The 14126-nt window shown below is 47.3% G+C and overlaps 2 protein-coding genes across 5 annotated transcripts in view; one reads left to right on the forward strand and one right to left on the reverse strand.

Moving 5' to 3' along the window:
- Positions 1 to 6590, forward strand: part of mroh1 (maestro heat-like repeat family member 1) — a 144529-nt gene extending 137939 nt beyond the window's left edge. For all 4 annotated transcript variants that reach the window (XM_069915113.1, XM_069915116.1, XM_069915114.1 and 1 more), the window contains 5 exons: positions 61 to 216; positions 751 to 885; positions 2093 to 2195; positions 3815 to 3880; positions 5749 to 6590. In XM_069915113.1, the coding sequence (XP_069771214.1) occupies positions 61 to 216; positions 751 to 885; positions 2093 to 2195; positions 3815 to 3880; positions 5749 to 5831 (543 nt within the window). In that variant the 3' untranslated portion in view covers positions 5832 to 6590. The remainder of the gene's footprint in view (positions 1 to 60; positions 217 to 750; positions 886 to 2092; positions 2196 to 3814; positions 3881 to 5748) is intronic.
- Positions 6441 to 14126, reverse strand: part of bop1 (BOP1 ribosomal biogenesis factor) — a 273049-nt gene continuing 265363 nt past the window's right edge. Inside the window, exon 16 of the mRNA XM_069915117.1 lies at positions 6441 to 7398. Within this exon, the coding sequence (XP_069771218.1) occupies positions 7245 to 7398 (154 nt within the window). The 3' untranslated portion in view covers positions 6441 to 7244. The remainder of the gene's footprint in view (positions 7399 to 14126) is intronic.

Genomic DNA, 14126 nt, shown 5'->3' on the forward strand with positions numbered 1-14126 from the left:
ACATATTGGGACGGGAGCTGACCCATTATTGCGAGCCCTGACCCTGGCCTCTCTCCACAGGATAGGGACGAGGTGCGCGCTGCAGCATTCACTGTGTTTGGAAACCTGTCCCGGTTCGGAGACGGGAAGTCGAAGCAAGACTTTATGGAGCAGGTCCACTCCAGCCTGGTCAGCCTCCTCCTTCATCTCCATGACAGCAACCAGGACGTGGTGAAGGTGTGTGGGGATATAAGCGGGGGAGGGGGATGAGGGGAGGGAGCTTCACTCTGTGTCTGACCCTGGAGTGTGTGATAGGATGGTGGGGAGAGAGTTTCACTCTGTGTCTGACCCTGGATTGTGTGATGGGACAGTGTAGAGGGAGCTTCACTCTGTGTCTGACCCCGGGAGTGTGTGATGGGACGGTGCGAAGGGAGATTCTCTCTGTGTCTGACCCCGGGAATGTGTGATGGGACGGTGTGGAGGGAGCTTAACTCTGTGTCTAACTCCATGTGTGTGATGGGACTGTATGAAGGAAGTTTCACTCTGTGTCTGACCCCGGGAGTGTGTGATGGGACAGTGCGGAGAGAGCTTCACTGTGTGTCTGACCCCGGGAGTGTGTGATGGGACGGTGTGGAGGGAGTTTAATTCTGTCATGGTGAGACACATGATGGAGATGGGGGTGACCTGAGTATTTTGTTACTGACTGCACACAGCAGATACTGCATTTGGGAGCTTTGCTGCTCATTCCCACTCCTCCCCGTGTCTCCACAGGCCTGTAAATTTGCTTTGCGTGCGATTGGTCCTCTGATGGGCTCAGAGAACATCAGCGCCATGTTTCGGAAGCACCTACTGGAGGAGGCCACCCTTTACTACGGGGAGTTCATCAATGACCTGGCCAAAAATATGGTGCGTTCTCTGTTCACTGGCATCCGGCCTGGCTTGGTTCTGCCTCCTCTCCTTCTGCCCCCGCCCCATCCCTCTGGCCACCCCTTCCTCCTCCTTCTCACCCCTTCCTCCTCTCACTGTCCCCAGACATGTTACCTTGATGACGGGCTCCAGCCCGAAATGTCGGTTCTGTATTTTTACCTTTGCTACATGAAGAACACTTGTTCGACTTGCTGAGTTTCTCCAGCATTTTGTGTTTTTACTTCAACCACGGTGTCTGCTGTTCTACTTGTGTTATGGTGAAACGGTGCCATAGCCGTGGTTAATCTGTTACTGGTTGTGGCTGGTGCGGGGCTGGAGTCGACAGTTCCTCATGAGCTGCCTGCATCACACGGGGATCTCAGGTGTACGTGCCCATAAACCATTCAAAAATAGAATACTTTGGGACTGAGAAGGGGAGAAACCTCTTCATTCAGTGAGTTATGAGCTTGTGGAACTCTCCTGTAGAAAGTTATCGAGGCCAGTTCGTTAGATTCAGATGGGAATTGGATGTGAACATTGTAGTTGAAGGGATTGGGGGTGGAGCGGGAGAGAGAGCGAGCGCGATTGAGCTCACATGATCAGACATGGTCTTATGAATGGGGGGCTAGATTTGAGAGGCTGAATGGCCTTCTGGACCTGTGATTCTACATCTAATTCTCCAGCCTCCACGTGTTGAGGCAAAGAATTTCAGGGGTTCTCCATGGGAAGAAATTTCTACCAATCTTGGTCTAAAATACCCATCCCCTAATATTGTAATTTCATTAAAATCCCTGTTATAAATTCAAGCAACCAGTAATCTCAACCAACCGGCAAAAAAAATTGGGGAAAATAAATAGGTAAAGTTTAAAATTGCTCCCCCTTCCAGCAGTCAGTTCTCTACACACACAATCTCCAGCAACCAGAAAATTCACGTATCCGGAATCTACCTATCCCCACAGGTGCCAGATACCGGTGGGGGGGGTTTACTATACATCTTTGAAGACTTTTCCAGTATCGACCTGTCGAGTTCCCCAAGGATCTCACATTCTTTAATGGATGAAACCTCGAAACTCTAGGATGTGCAGATGTGACCTGTTTAACCTTCATCTGGAGATTTCAATGAACCAGTGACCATTTGGGCCCTAGTCACAGGCTCTCAGGAAGTTGCTTGAACTACTGGTACCATTTGCTGTGTTTTCCTCCACAGATCATCGATTTTCCAGAGAAAATTAACTTCTACATCATGGGCAGTGTCTCGTTCTTCAAGAGCACAAGGCCTGAGATTCGGGGAAACGCTGCCATGTTCACAGGTAAGAACCAGATCAGAGACAGAAGGATGGGTCAGTAAGTTTGCAGATGACACGAAGGTTGGAGTGGTGGATAGTGTCGAAGGTTGCAGGAGGCTACAGATAGGATGCAGAGTTGGGCGGAGAGGTGGCAAATGGAATTCAATCCAGATAACTGTGAGGTGATGCATTTTGGAAGGACAAACCAGAAGGCTGAGCACAGGGTTAATGGTCGGTTAAGAGTGTGGATGAACAGAGGGACCTTGGGGTCCAAATCCATGCGTCCTTCTAGGTCACAGCGCAAGTTGATAGGATAGATAAGGTCTATGGGATGTTTGGCTTCATTAATAGGGGGTTTGAGTTCAAGAGTCGAGGGGTCAATCTCTGGTGAGTCCACACTTAGAACGTGTTCATTTCTGGTCACCTCGTTATAGGAAGGACGTGGAAGCTATGAAAAGGGGGCAGAGATTTACCAGGATGTTGCCTGGATTGGAAAACAAGTCTTATAAGGAAAGGTTAGCAGAGCTGGGACTTTTCTCTTTATTCTGAAGGTCAAGAGGAGACTTTATAGAGTCTCTGAAAGGCATAAACAGGATGGACAGCCATTGCCTGTTTCCCAGGGCAGGATCAGCAAACACCAGAAGACGTCCCTACAAAGTGAAGGGAGGGACGTTTAGGGGAGACGTTTTTATGCAGAGTTGTGGGGGTCTGGAATGCCTTTGCCAGGGATAGTGGTGGAGGCTGGAATATTGCGGGCATTTAAGAACCGCTGCAACCGTGTCTGCCTGTCCCGCATCGGACTTGTCAGCCACAAACGAGCCTGCAGCTGACGTGGACTTTTTACCCCCTCCATAAATCTTCGTCCGCGAAGCCAAGCCAAAGAAAAAGACATAGACGTGGACAGAAGAAAAACAGGGTTACGAGGTAGGGTTTAGAAATATTTTTTTAGGTAGGAATAAATGAGTCAGAAGGGCCTGGACTGGGCTGTAATGTTCTAAAGGGTGGGGTGTGTGGGCAGATGGAAGGGGTGAGTGTGTGAGGATGTGAGTGGATCAGGGGGAGAAATGGTTTTCGGAGATTGGAGAGTTCAAAGTTCACACCATTGGGCTGTAGACGAGGTACTGCTCCTCGAGTTTGTGTGGGACTTCAGCCTTGCAGTGGAGAGGCCAAGGACGGAGAGCTCAGTGTGGGAATGAGGAGGCAGTTAAAATGCGGATGGAGCATCAAAGCAGTCACCCTGTCCACAGGGAGGCTGAAGCTCAAACCAAGAGGTGTTTGCGTGGTTGACGTATAGGTGGGGTTTTTGTTTCAGATGGAAGCTCGAGGGGTTGGAGGGTTATCAGAATGAGTTACTGGCTGGAATCAGTTCAGTAGTGTAACTGAAGCAAGAATTCTGTATTGTGTATATGACAATAAACACTCCTACAAGGGATTCAGGGTTTTATATATCAATTTTATTTTGTGTCTATTGAACATTCAGTGTCTGAACCCCATAATTAGACTCTTGCCGTGCAAACCAAGCCCCCGATTAGATTCCAGTCAGTAACTCAGTCCTCGGAGCGAGGGGTGTGGATGTATGGGAACGGATGCCCAGGAAGAGGCGGAATGTCTGTAAACTGCAGTTGATATTTGTTTATTTCCAGGATTTCTCCTGGGAAATCTGTCCCAGATTGAGCTTCAATCAGTTTCCCTGGAGCACGTGTGCGGAGGTGAGAGATGCAGATATTTTCCATAAGACATGGAGCAGAAATGGGCCATTCAGTCGTGAGCTGATCCATTCTCCCACTCAGCTCCACTGCCCGGTTTCTCCCCATAACCTTTCATCCCTGGCTAATTAAGAACCCACCCAATGACTTGGCTTCCACAACTAGGCTGAAAGACAGGACATGCAGGGTACTGATCTCAGGATTCCTACCTGTGCCACGTGGTAGTGAGGTTAGAAATAGGAGGATAATGCAACTTAACATGTGGCTAAAGACCTGGTGCAGGAGGGAGGGCTTCAGGTTTCTGGATCACTGGGCTCTCTTCCTGAATGAAGTAGTGAATTGGATTCAATAATGGCTAGATTGGAGAAGCCAGAGAGTGGTGGTGGACAATGTGGATGATAATGTGGTAAATTGGATCAGCAAGTTTGCAGACGACACTAAGATTTGAGGCGTTGTGGACAGTGAAGAAGACTTTCGAAGTTTGCAGAGGGATCACAGCTGGAAACATGGGCTGGAAAATGGCCGATGGAATTTAATGCAGACAAGGGTGAGGTGTTGCATTTTGGAAGGACAAACCAAGAAAGGACGTACACGGTAAATGGTCGGGCACTGAGGAGTGGGGTAGAACAGAGGGACCTGGGAATACAGATACAGATACAGATGCAGAATTCCCTGAAAGTGGTGTCACAGGTGGACAGGGTTGTAAAGAGAGCTTTTGGCATCTTGGCCTTCATAAATCAAAGTATTGAGTCCAAGAGTTGGGATGTTATGGTAAAGTTGTACAAGACATTGGAGAGGCCAAATTTGGAGAATTGTGTGCAGTTTTGGTCACTGAACTACAGGAAAGATATCAATAAGATAGAAAGAGGGCAGAGAAGATTTACTAGGATGTTGCCCGGACTTCAGGAATGGAGTTACAGGGAAAGGTTCAACAGGTTAGGACTTTATCCCCTGGAGTGTAGAAGAATGAGGGGAGACTTGATGGAGGTATTTAAAATGATGAGGAAAGATGGGTTAAGGGTAAAAGGGGAAAGGTTTAGAGGGAATGTGAGGGGGAACTTCTTCACACAGAGAGTGGTGGGGGTGTGGAACGAGCTGCCAGCTGAAGTGGTGAATGTGGGCTCAATTTTAACATTTAAGAAGAATTTGGACAGGTCCATAGATGGGAGGGGTATGGAGGGCTATGGACTGGGTGCAGGTCAGTGGGACGAGGGAGAATAATAGTTTGGCACAGACTAGAAGGGCTGAAGAGGCCTGTTTCTGTGCTGTAATGTTTTATGGCTCTAACCACCTGTGGCAACAAATTCCACAAATCACCAGGAGATCCTCTGTTCTAAGTGGCTGTCCTTCAATCCTGAAGGTGTACCCTCTTGACCTCAAGTCACCCACCACAGGAAACAACTTCTCTTGGGACTTGTGTCAGGATGTGACCTACTGTGGCTGAGATGACCCTGTTCCCTGTTGGAGGTGTGGTTGAGGGGAACTCCAGTGTTGAAGAAGAGGGTTCCTGCTTTCGGAGCTGGCTTTGAAGGGTCAGGAATGTGCTGGTGGATATGACAGAGTGTGGTTGTTGCTGGGCTGCAGTCAGTGCTGGTGGAGGGGCCTCTCGTCTAGGCTTGTACAGGTTATGGTTTACATGTGAATGTGCTCAGCAGTCTGACCGTGTCCACCATGCCTATTGGGGTCCTGGGGTCAGATACTGAATGAAGCTCCCTCCACACCGTCCCACCACACACTCCTGGGGTCAGACACAGCAAAGCTCCCTCCGTACCGTCATATCACACACACTTTCAGGGGCAGGAGGGTGGGCTGAACACTTGCTGTGCTAGATCTGTTGGCGGGTGTGTGAGACCACTCTCCCTTTCTCCTAGCCATCGTCATGCTCCTGCGGGATGCGGTGCCTGGTGTCCGGATAAAGGCAGCTGAGGCACTCAGCCTCCTGCACGAGCTCTGATCGGATGGGCCGAGGCTGACACCCCCTGCCTGTAGGTGGAAATGGATGACTGGCTGGAAGAGGGAAACCAAGTGTGAGCCAGAGCGGACACCAGTGAAGTATGAGAATGACCCCACTCTGATAATTGCACCCAGTTCCCTTGGTGCCCAAGCTGTTGGACAGGGTGATGGCTGGTCAACTCTTGCTTGTAAGATGGGCTTTGGATCACCTCAGTCAATGTGTCAGCCGGCAGCAGCTCCCCACTCACTCTCTGCCCCAATCCCCTGCCACGAGGGTGGGGCTGAGTGGGAGTCTCACTGCTCTTTCCTCTTGTGAGAGGGACCGAGGTGTGATGTGGGCTATGGTTGGTCCCTGGGACACTGGTGTCCTCTGCATCAGAACACTCTCCTACACTGCCAGTCCAACCTTGTTAACACCACTTGCTCTGAGGTTGACATCTCTGTGACTGTCACCTGGTATAACGTCCTTGTGGGCTGTGACTGCTGCCCATTCCCAAGGCTCGACCACCAGGGACACCCGTGGTCAGTGCAAACTGCAGCCTTACTGGCTACTCCCTTTGTTACAGCGGCTCTGGGTCTGGGCCCAGGACTCTGCTATAAATTAGACGCCTTCAGGTTACCCAGGGTAGTTTTTAATGGTTAAATCTGCCAGAAATAACAATACACTGAACGGCTGGTTGCAGCATCAAAGAGAAAATCGTGGGACAATTATACAAAGATTTAAAATGTTTATCTGCTCTAAATATATTAATTTCACAAATGGTGCATGGCTCATTCTCTCCTCAGCTGAGGTTACTGCAGGGTTGGGACGTCCAACAGCAAGGACACTGCTCCGAGGGCTGGGACGGACCAGTTGATGGACACAGATGGCAGTGCTCTGGTCCGTGACCGGGATGACGAGCTCTTTCAAGCACTGGTTGCAGTGGGACCAAATGGCCTTGGGGGGGTGGAAGGGATTTGCAGGCGGAGTCCGGTTACTGTAAAATCTTCCAACCTCAAAGGCCCAGGCAAGTTGGAATCCACCACAGACTCTTGTTTATTTAGACAGGCAGGGAGTTTGACGACGTGTTTAACGGAAACATTTCAGTGGATTTATTGAGGGTAATTTAATCACAACCATGTTTTGGCAGCGTCTCACTGCACCACGTGTGACGTTATGGTCCTGAAGACCGCCAGAGAAATGTTGTCCATGTCCTCATGTCTGGAAGGGCAGTAGAATAAAGCTGGCTGCGTCGTCAGAAAAAGGCTGCAATGATAATGGGTCTGAGCCCACCTTCCCTTGGGTTGGGGCTCTCTCCTCAGGCTGGACCCTTCCCCAGGTCCTGTCACTCCCCCCGCCTCTGGGGTGGAGCCATGAGAGGTTCAGTCCATCCAGCTCTGACCACCTCCAGGATGCATGAAGCAGAGGGCTACACTAGGTGAAGAGGCGGATGGTGCCATCTGCTCCAGCTGAGAAGAGCCAGGGCTGGCTGGGATGGAAAGTGACGTCCAGAACCCCCAGATCCTGGGTGATTTGGTGGCCCCTCAACAGCTTCACAGGCGCGATCAGTGGGTTTTGGAGCAGATCGCTGCAACCAACAGGAAAGAACACATTGAGAACAGAGCTTTACAGCACAGTCCAGGCCCTTCAGCCCTCAATGTTATGTTGACCCATATATTCCTACCAAAAAAATACTAAACCCCCCCCTACCCGTAACCCTCTACTTTACGTTCATCTGTTTGCCTGTCTAAGAGTTCCAGCCTCCACCCCTGGCAAGGCATTCCAGGCCCCCACAACTCCGTGTAAAAAAAACTTACCCTGATGTCTCCCCTAAACTTTCTTCTCTTTGAAGAGAGATCCCCTGGGAAAAAAGTGTTGGCTGACAACCTTATCACAAGATGAAGGAGCAGAAGAAAAGAGATACTGTCCATTTCCTGTTTAAATACTCCCAGAGATCTGGTCTCCACTGCTTTGTGCGGCAGTGAGTTCCACAGATCCATGACCCTCTGACTAAAGAAGTTCTTCCTCCTCTCTGTTTTCATTGGATAACTTCTAATTTTAAGACTATAACCCCTTGTCCTCAATTCACCATCAAGGGAAACATCCACATTCACTCTGTCAAAACCTTTCAATATTCAAAATGTCTCTATGAGATCCCCCCCTCATTCTCCTCTACTCCAATGAATACAACCCAAGAGCTGCCAAACACTCTTCGTACGTTAGCCCCTGTATTCCAGGAATCATCCTAGTAAATCTCCTCTGCACCCTCTCCAACAACATCACATCCTTTCTAAGATAGGGGGCCCAAAACTGTACACAGTACTCTCAATGGGGTCTCACCATTGCCCCATAGAGTCTCATTAACACCTCTCTACCCTTATACATTATTCCTCTTGAAATGAATGCTAGCATAGAATTCGCCTCACTCACTACCAATCCCACCTGGACATTAACTTTTACATTACTCTGCACGAGGACGCCCGGGTCTCTCTGCACCTCCGAGGATTGAATTTTCTCCCCATCCAGATAGTTCTCTGCCTGTTTATTTCCACGGCCAAAATGTAGAACCAAACACTACTTCATCTGCCATATTATTGCCCAGTCTCCCAATCTGTCGAGATCCCTCTGCAATTTTACAGTTTCTTCAACAGTTCCTGCTCCGCCACCCATCTCAGTGTCATCCACAAATATGGCCACAAAACTATTCGTTCCACAATCCACATCATCATTGTAAATTGTAAACAGCAGCGGCCCCAAGAATGAACCCTGCGGAAAACCACTAGTTACAGGCACCCATCCTGAATGGGATCCTTTAATTTCAACCCTTTGCTTTCTGTCTATCAGCTAATTTTCTATCCAGTCCTCATCGTGTCCCAGTAATTCCATATAACCATATAGCCGTTTACAGTTTGGGAACAGGCCATATCGGCCCTTTGAGTCCTCACTGGTTCACTAGAACAACTCCACTAGCGCTCCCCTCCCACTCTCCGCCCATAACCCTCCAACCCCGTCATATCCATGGACACATCCAACCTTCTCTTAAATGACAGAAGGGACCCTCCTGCAACTATCTCCTCTGGAAGATAATTCCATTCTGCCACTCCTCTCTGAGTGAAGAAGCATTCTCTAACATTTCTCCTAAAGTTTTGCCCCCTTATTCTAACCTCCCCTGCCCTCAGGGGAAAGAGTCTGTTTATGTCTAGTCTATCTATTCCCTTCATAATTTTAAATACCTCTATCAAGTTCCCTCTCAGCTGTCTACATTCCAATGAATAAAGTTCCAGTCTCCTTAATCTCTCCCTGTAATCCAGATGCTGTAAGCCAGGAAACATCCTTGTAAACCTTCTCTGCACCCTCTCCACCTTATCTATATCCTTTCTATAATTTGGAGACCAGAACTGAACACAATACTCCAAACCTGGCCTCACCATTGCCTTAAACAGCTGCAGCATCACCTCCCAGCTCCTATACTCTACACTATGATTTATGAAGGTCAGCATACCATACGCCTTCTTAACCACCCTGTCTACATGGGAATCCAACTTCAGTGAATTCTGTACCATAACCCCCAGGTCCCTCTGCTCCTCTGCGAGCCTCAGTGCCCTCCCCTTAACTGTATATGTCCTATTCTGGTTATTTTTACCGAAATGCAACACCTCACACTTGTCTACATTGAATTCCATCTGCCATCTTTCAGCCCACTCTTCCAAACAAACCAAATCCTTCTGTAATCCAAGAAAACTTTCCTCACTATCTACCACTCCCCCTATTTTCGTATCGTCTGCATATTTGTTATCCAGAACTATCCCCTCCTCCAAATCATTAATATAAATGGGACCCAGCACTGATCCCTGAGGCACCACGCTCGTCACGGGCTTCCAACCTGACAGACAGTTGTCCATCATGACTCTCTGCTGTCTATCTTCCAGCCACCCCTGAACCCATCTCACTATCTATTAATCCCTAGTGACTGAACCTTCTTTACTAACCTTACATGCGGAACCTTATCAAAAGCCTTACTAAAATCCAAATAGATCACATCCACTTTTCTTGTCATCTCTTCAAAAAATTCAACAAGATTTGTCAAACATGACTTGCCCTTCACAAACCCATGCTGGGTGCCCCTGATCAATCCCTGCCTATCCAGATATTCGTACATACTATCTCTAAGAATATCCTCCATAACTTTCCCCACCTCCGAAGTCAAATTTACTTGGCCTGCACCTTGTGCCTTTTTTAAACAACGGAATTACATTTGCAACCCTCCAATCCATGGGCCCTCATCTTATTTCTCAGCCTAACATGTGGCACCTTATCAAAAGCCTTTTGATAATCCAAATATATAATGTCCACAGCCTCTCCTTTCTCTATCCTACCTGAGATTTTTTCCTTTATCTGTCTTTAATCCATTCTATTTACTCCATTCTATTTACCTAGCAGAATATCTCTAGTAAATAACTGTATCCAACTCTACTCCCTGAAGCCTCTCTCTGTCAGGGATATTACTAATGTCTTCCACAGTGAATACTGACGTAATTGATTTAATTCTTCTGCTATATATTTGTGGCCCATTATAATTTCCACAGCATCGTTTCCTATCGGTTCTATGTCAACACATGTCTCTCTATTCTTTTTTTATATTGTTTGCCAATCTCCTTTCATTTATTTATTTCTGTAAGTTTTTAAAAGGAATCCCAGTCCTTTGATTCCCCACTAGTTTTAGCTTCCTTGTGTGCCCTCCCCTTTGCTTTATCTTGGCCTTCACTTCTTTTGTTAGCCACATTGGTCCCATCTTTCCTTTGACTAATTTTCTTTTCCTTGGAATAGATCTATCCTGGATGCCTTTTATATTTGCAAAAATATCTTCCAATCCTGCTCTGTTCATCCAACTAGTTTCCTTTTCTAGTCGACCTGAGTCAGTTCTTTCCTCATACCACCATAATTTCCTTTAATCCACTGAAAAATTGATACATCCAATAACATTTTTTCCTTTTCATATTTGAAATTAAATTCAACCACGTTATGATCTCTGCTTCCCAGAGGTTCTAAGACCTTTAACTCCCTAACGACCTCGGGTTCATTGCACATGACCCAATCCAGAACTGCAGATCCCCTGGTGGGCTTCTCAACAAGCTGTTCAAAAAATCCATCTCTTAGGTTTTCTACAAACTCTCTCTCCTGTGATCCAGTAAATTCCTGTCCTTCCCAATCCCCTGCCATGTTAAAATCTCCCATAATTATTTTGATAATTCTCTTTGTGATACCTTTGTGGGCCTGTATATAACTTCTAATGTAATCTTTATACTCTTTGCATTTCTTAATTCAACCCATTCTGATTCTACCACTTTAGACCTTATGTCCCTTCTTTCTATTGATTTAATGTCATTACATCATCAGAGCCCCCCCCCTCCCCACCTCTACCCTCCTGCCAATCTTTCCTATAGACCTGTACCCTCGGATATCTCTGTCTCTCAGAATCTTAGAGACCTATTAAGTCTCCTCTCACCCTTCACTCCAGAGAGAAAAGTCCCAGCTCTGCTAACCTTGCCTCATGAGACTTGTTTCCCAATCCAGGCAACATCCTGGTAAATCTCTTCTGCACCCTCTCCATAGCTTCCATCCACATCCTTCCTGTAATGAGGTGAGTGGGAAGGAAAAGTTGAGAATCACTGCTCTAAACCCAATTGTTACTGAAATATTTTGCTTGAGAAAAATTGTCATTGACCAATTTTCTTTGGAGTTCTGAAACCGTGCACATGAGTCAATTAGGGACGATTAAAACAGCGGATTTCAAACTTTTTCTTTCAACCCACATACCAACTTAAGCAATCCCTTACTAATCACAGAGCACCAATGGCATAGGATTACTTAAAAGTGGTATTTAAGTGGAAAGAAAAAGGTTGAGAACCACTGGTCTAACCAAAGATCTGTAGAGTTGCAACATGACCTCTCTACTCCTGAACTCAATCCCTGTATTAACGAAGCCCAGCATCCCATAGGTCTTCTTATCTATCCTATCACTGTGAAGGATGTATGGATTTGGACCCCACGGTCCCTCTGTTCCTCCACACTGCAACCATTAACCCTGCACTCAGCCTCCTGATTTGTCCTTCCAAAATGCATCACCTCACACTTGATTTCTATTTACTCTATTTACTCCAGATTGAACTCCATCTACCCAACTCTGCATCCGTCTATATTCCTTTGTAACCTTTGACAACCTTCAACACCATCCACTACTCCTCAACCTTTGTGTTATCTGCAAACTTACTGACCCATCCTTCCACCTCTTCATCCAGGTCATTTATAAAAATCACAAAGAGCAGGGGTCCCAGAAATGAAACTCCACTAGTCACCGACCTCCAGGCTGAATAATTTCCTTCCACTACTATTCTCTGCTTTCTTCCTGCAAGCCCATTTTTAATCTGCACAGCCAAGGTCCTACTGATCCCGTGCCTCAAACCTTTCTAAATGAGTCTTGTGGGGATTTCGTCAAATAACCATATAACAATTACAGAAACAGGCCATCTTGGCCCCTCTAGTCCGTACTGATTTAAGTGATCTTCTTTAGTCCCAAATGCCTTACAAAAATCCATGTAGACCACATCTACCTCAATCCCTCAACAATTTATTTTGTTACCTCCTAAAAAAACTCAACTAAGCTCATGAGGCACGACCGTCCCTTCACAAAGCCATGCTGACTATCCTTGAGTAGACTGGACTTCTCCAAATGCTCAGAGATCCTCTCCAATAGGTTTCTGGTTTGTCACTAGTTCCTCTCCCCTCCCCTTGTAATGAAGTTATGCACATCGACACATTGCCCTCCCAGACCCACAGGATAAAGGAAAGATCAGGGGCTGAGGAGAGGCAAGCTCAGAAACAGGCACTATTTTGGAGCTTGGTTTTGAACACACGGAGATGCTGGAGAAACTAAGCCAGTTTCACAGTGTCCACAGGAGGTAAAGATATATCACTGATGTTTTGGGCCTGAGCTCTTCTTAGGGGAGCTTGGTTTTGTCTGATTTGCTACAATAGATGCAGCTCAGGGGATCAGAACATGCGTTTGATACAGGTCCTGGGTGCACAGCAACTTCTGACAATGTAATCGCCACCAGTCACAGTTCCCCACCCCCAACAACTATACACAGATGCCCTTTGATTCATTTGCTACTTACCTGCACGAGCAGAATTTTACAAGAGGACAAATTCACCCACCAGAAATCAGCCCCCCCCCATCCCATCCCTTCCTTCTCCTCTTCCCAGAAATTATCCCTGTTGGCCTTCAAGACTCCCACCCCACCATGTTAGTCAGGTACCTGCCTGTTGATGCTGCACAACCTGCTGAGTTTCTCCAGCATGGCTGTGTGTTACACTCAACCCCAACCTCTTTTTTTATGGGATGCAGTGTATGTGCAAACTCCCCACACACTGTACCAGAAGTCAGGATTAGACGGGTTGCCTGAACTGGGGCATCGGCACGACCTGCTGCACCAGAATCACGTACATCTTTGTATGTGACAGGACAAGGCTTTTCAATAGAAAGATTTAGGTACAGACGAATTTCGTCCGTTGAGGTTGGCGCAATGCTGTTACAACGACCAAGGTTCGAATCTGGCGCTGACTGTAAGGAGTTTGTATGCTCTCCTGTGACCTACGTGGGATTCCTCCCGTTGATCTGGTTTCCTCCCACCCACTGAAAATGTACAGGGGGTGTAGATTAATTGGAACATTTGAGCAGCAGGGAATCGCAGGCCGGAAGGGCCTGTTACCATGCTGTATGTCTAAATTTTTTAAAAAATTGTCAATCGTCACCATTTCTCTTTCCACCTGTGAATGGAAGATGGGCTGATCCTGTCTGTGTGCTGTCACGTTCCATGGCCATCAGTTTGCCCATTTCACCACCATCCCTGCCCCATCAGTGAACCTGCTGTCATGCATAAACTCTGAGCATGTCCGCAGTATAAACGGAAAGAGGGATCCCTCACCACACAATTCATCACAGAGTCCCACAGGCCCCAGCTTGTCCATGCCGACAATATGTTCTGCTTTAGCCCCACCTGCCACATTTGGCCAGACCCATCCCCTCCATAGAGTTCTCCAAGATTTCCTTGAAGGAAGCTGACACCCCTCCCTCTGGTTCCATGTGCCCAGCACCCTCTGAGTGAAGAACTCCCCCCTCCCCTACATCCCAGCCCCCCCTCATCTTATAGTTCTGCCCTCTTGATCTTAGATTCCCCTACTTTGGGGAACAGTACCACTAATTGCCCTCTCAATGGCCCTCAGTCAGACAAGATGCAAACAGGCCCTTTGGTCAAT

This window comes from Narcine bancroftii, chromosome 1, assembly GCF_036971445.1.
Source record: "Narcine bancroftii isolate sNarBan1 chromosome 1, sNarBan1.hap1, whole genome shotgun sequence".
Classification (NCBI taxonomy): Eukaryota; Metazoa; Chordata; class Chondrichthyes; order Torpediniformes; family Narcinidae; genus Narcine; species Narcine bancroftii.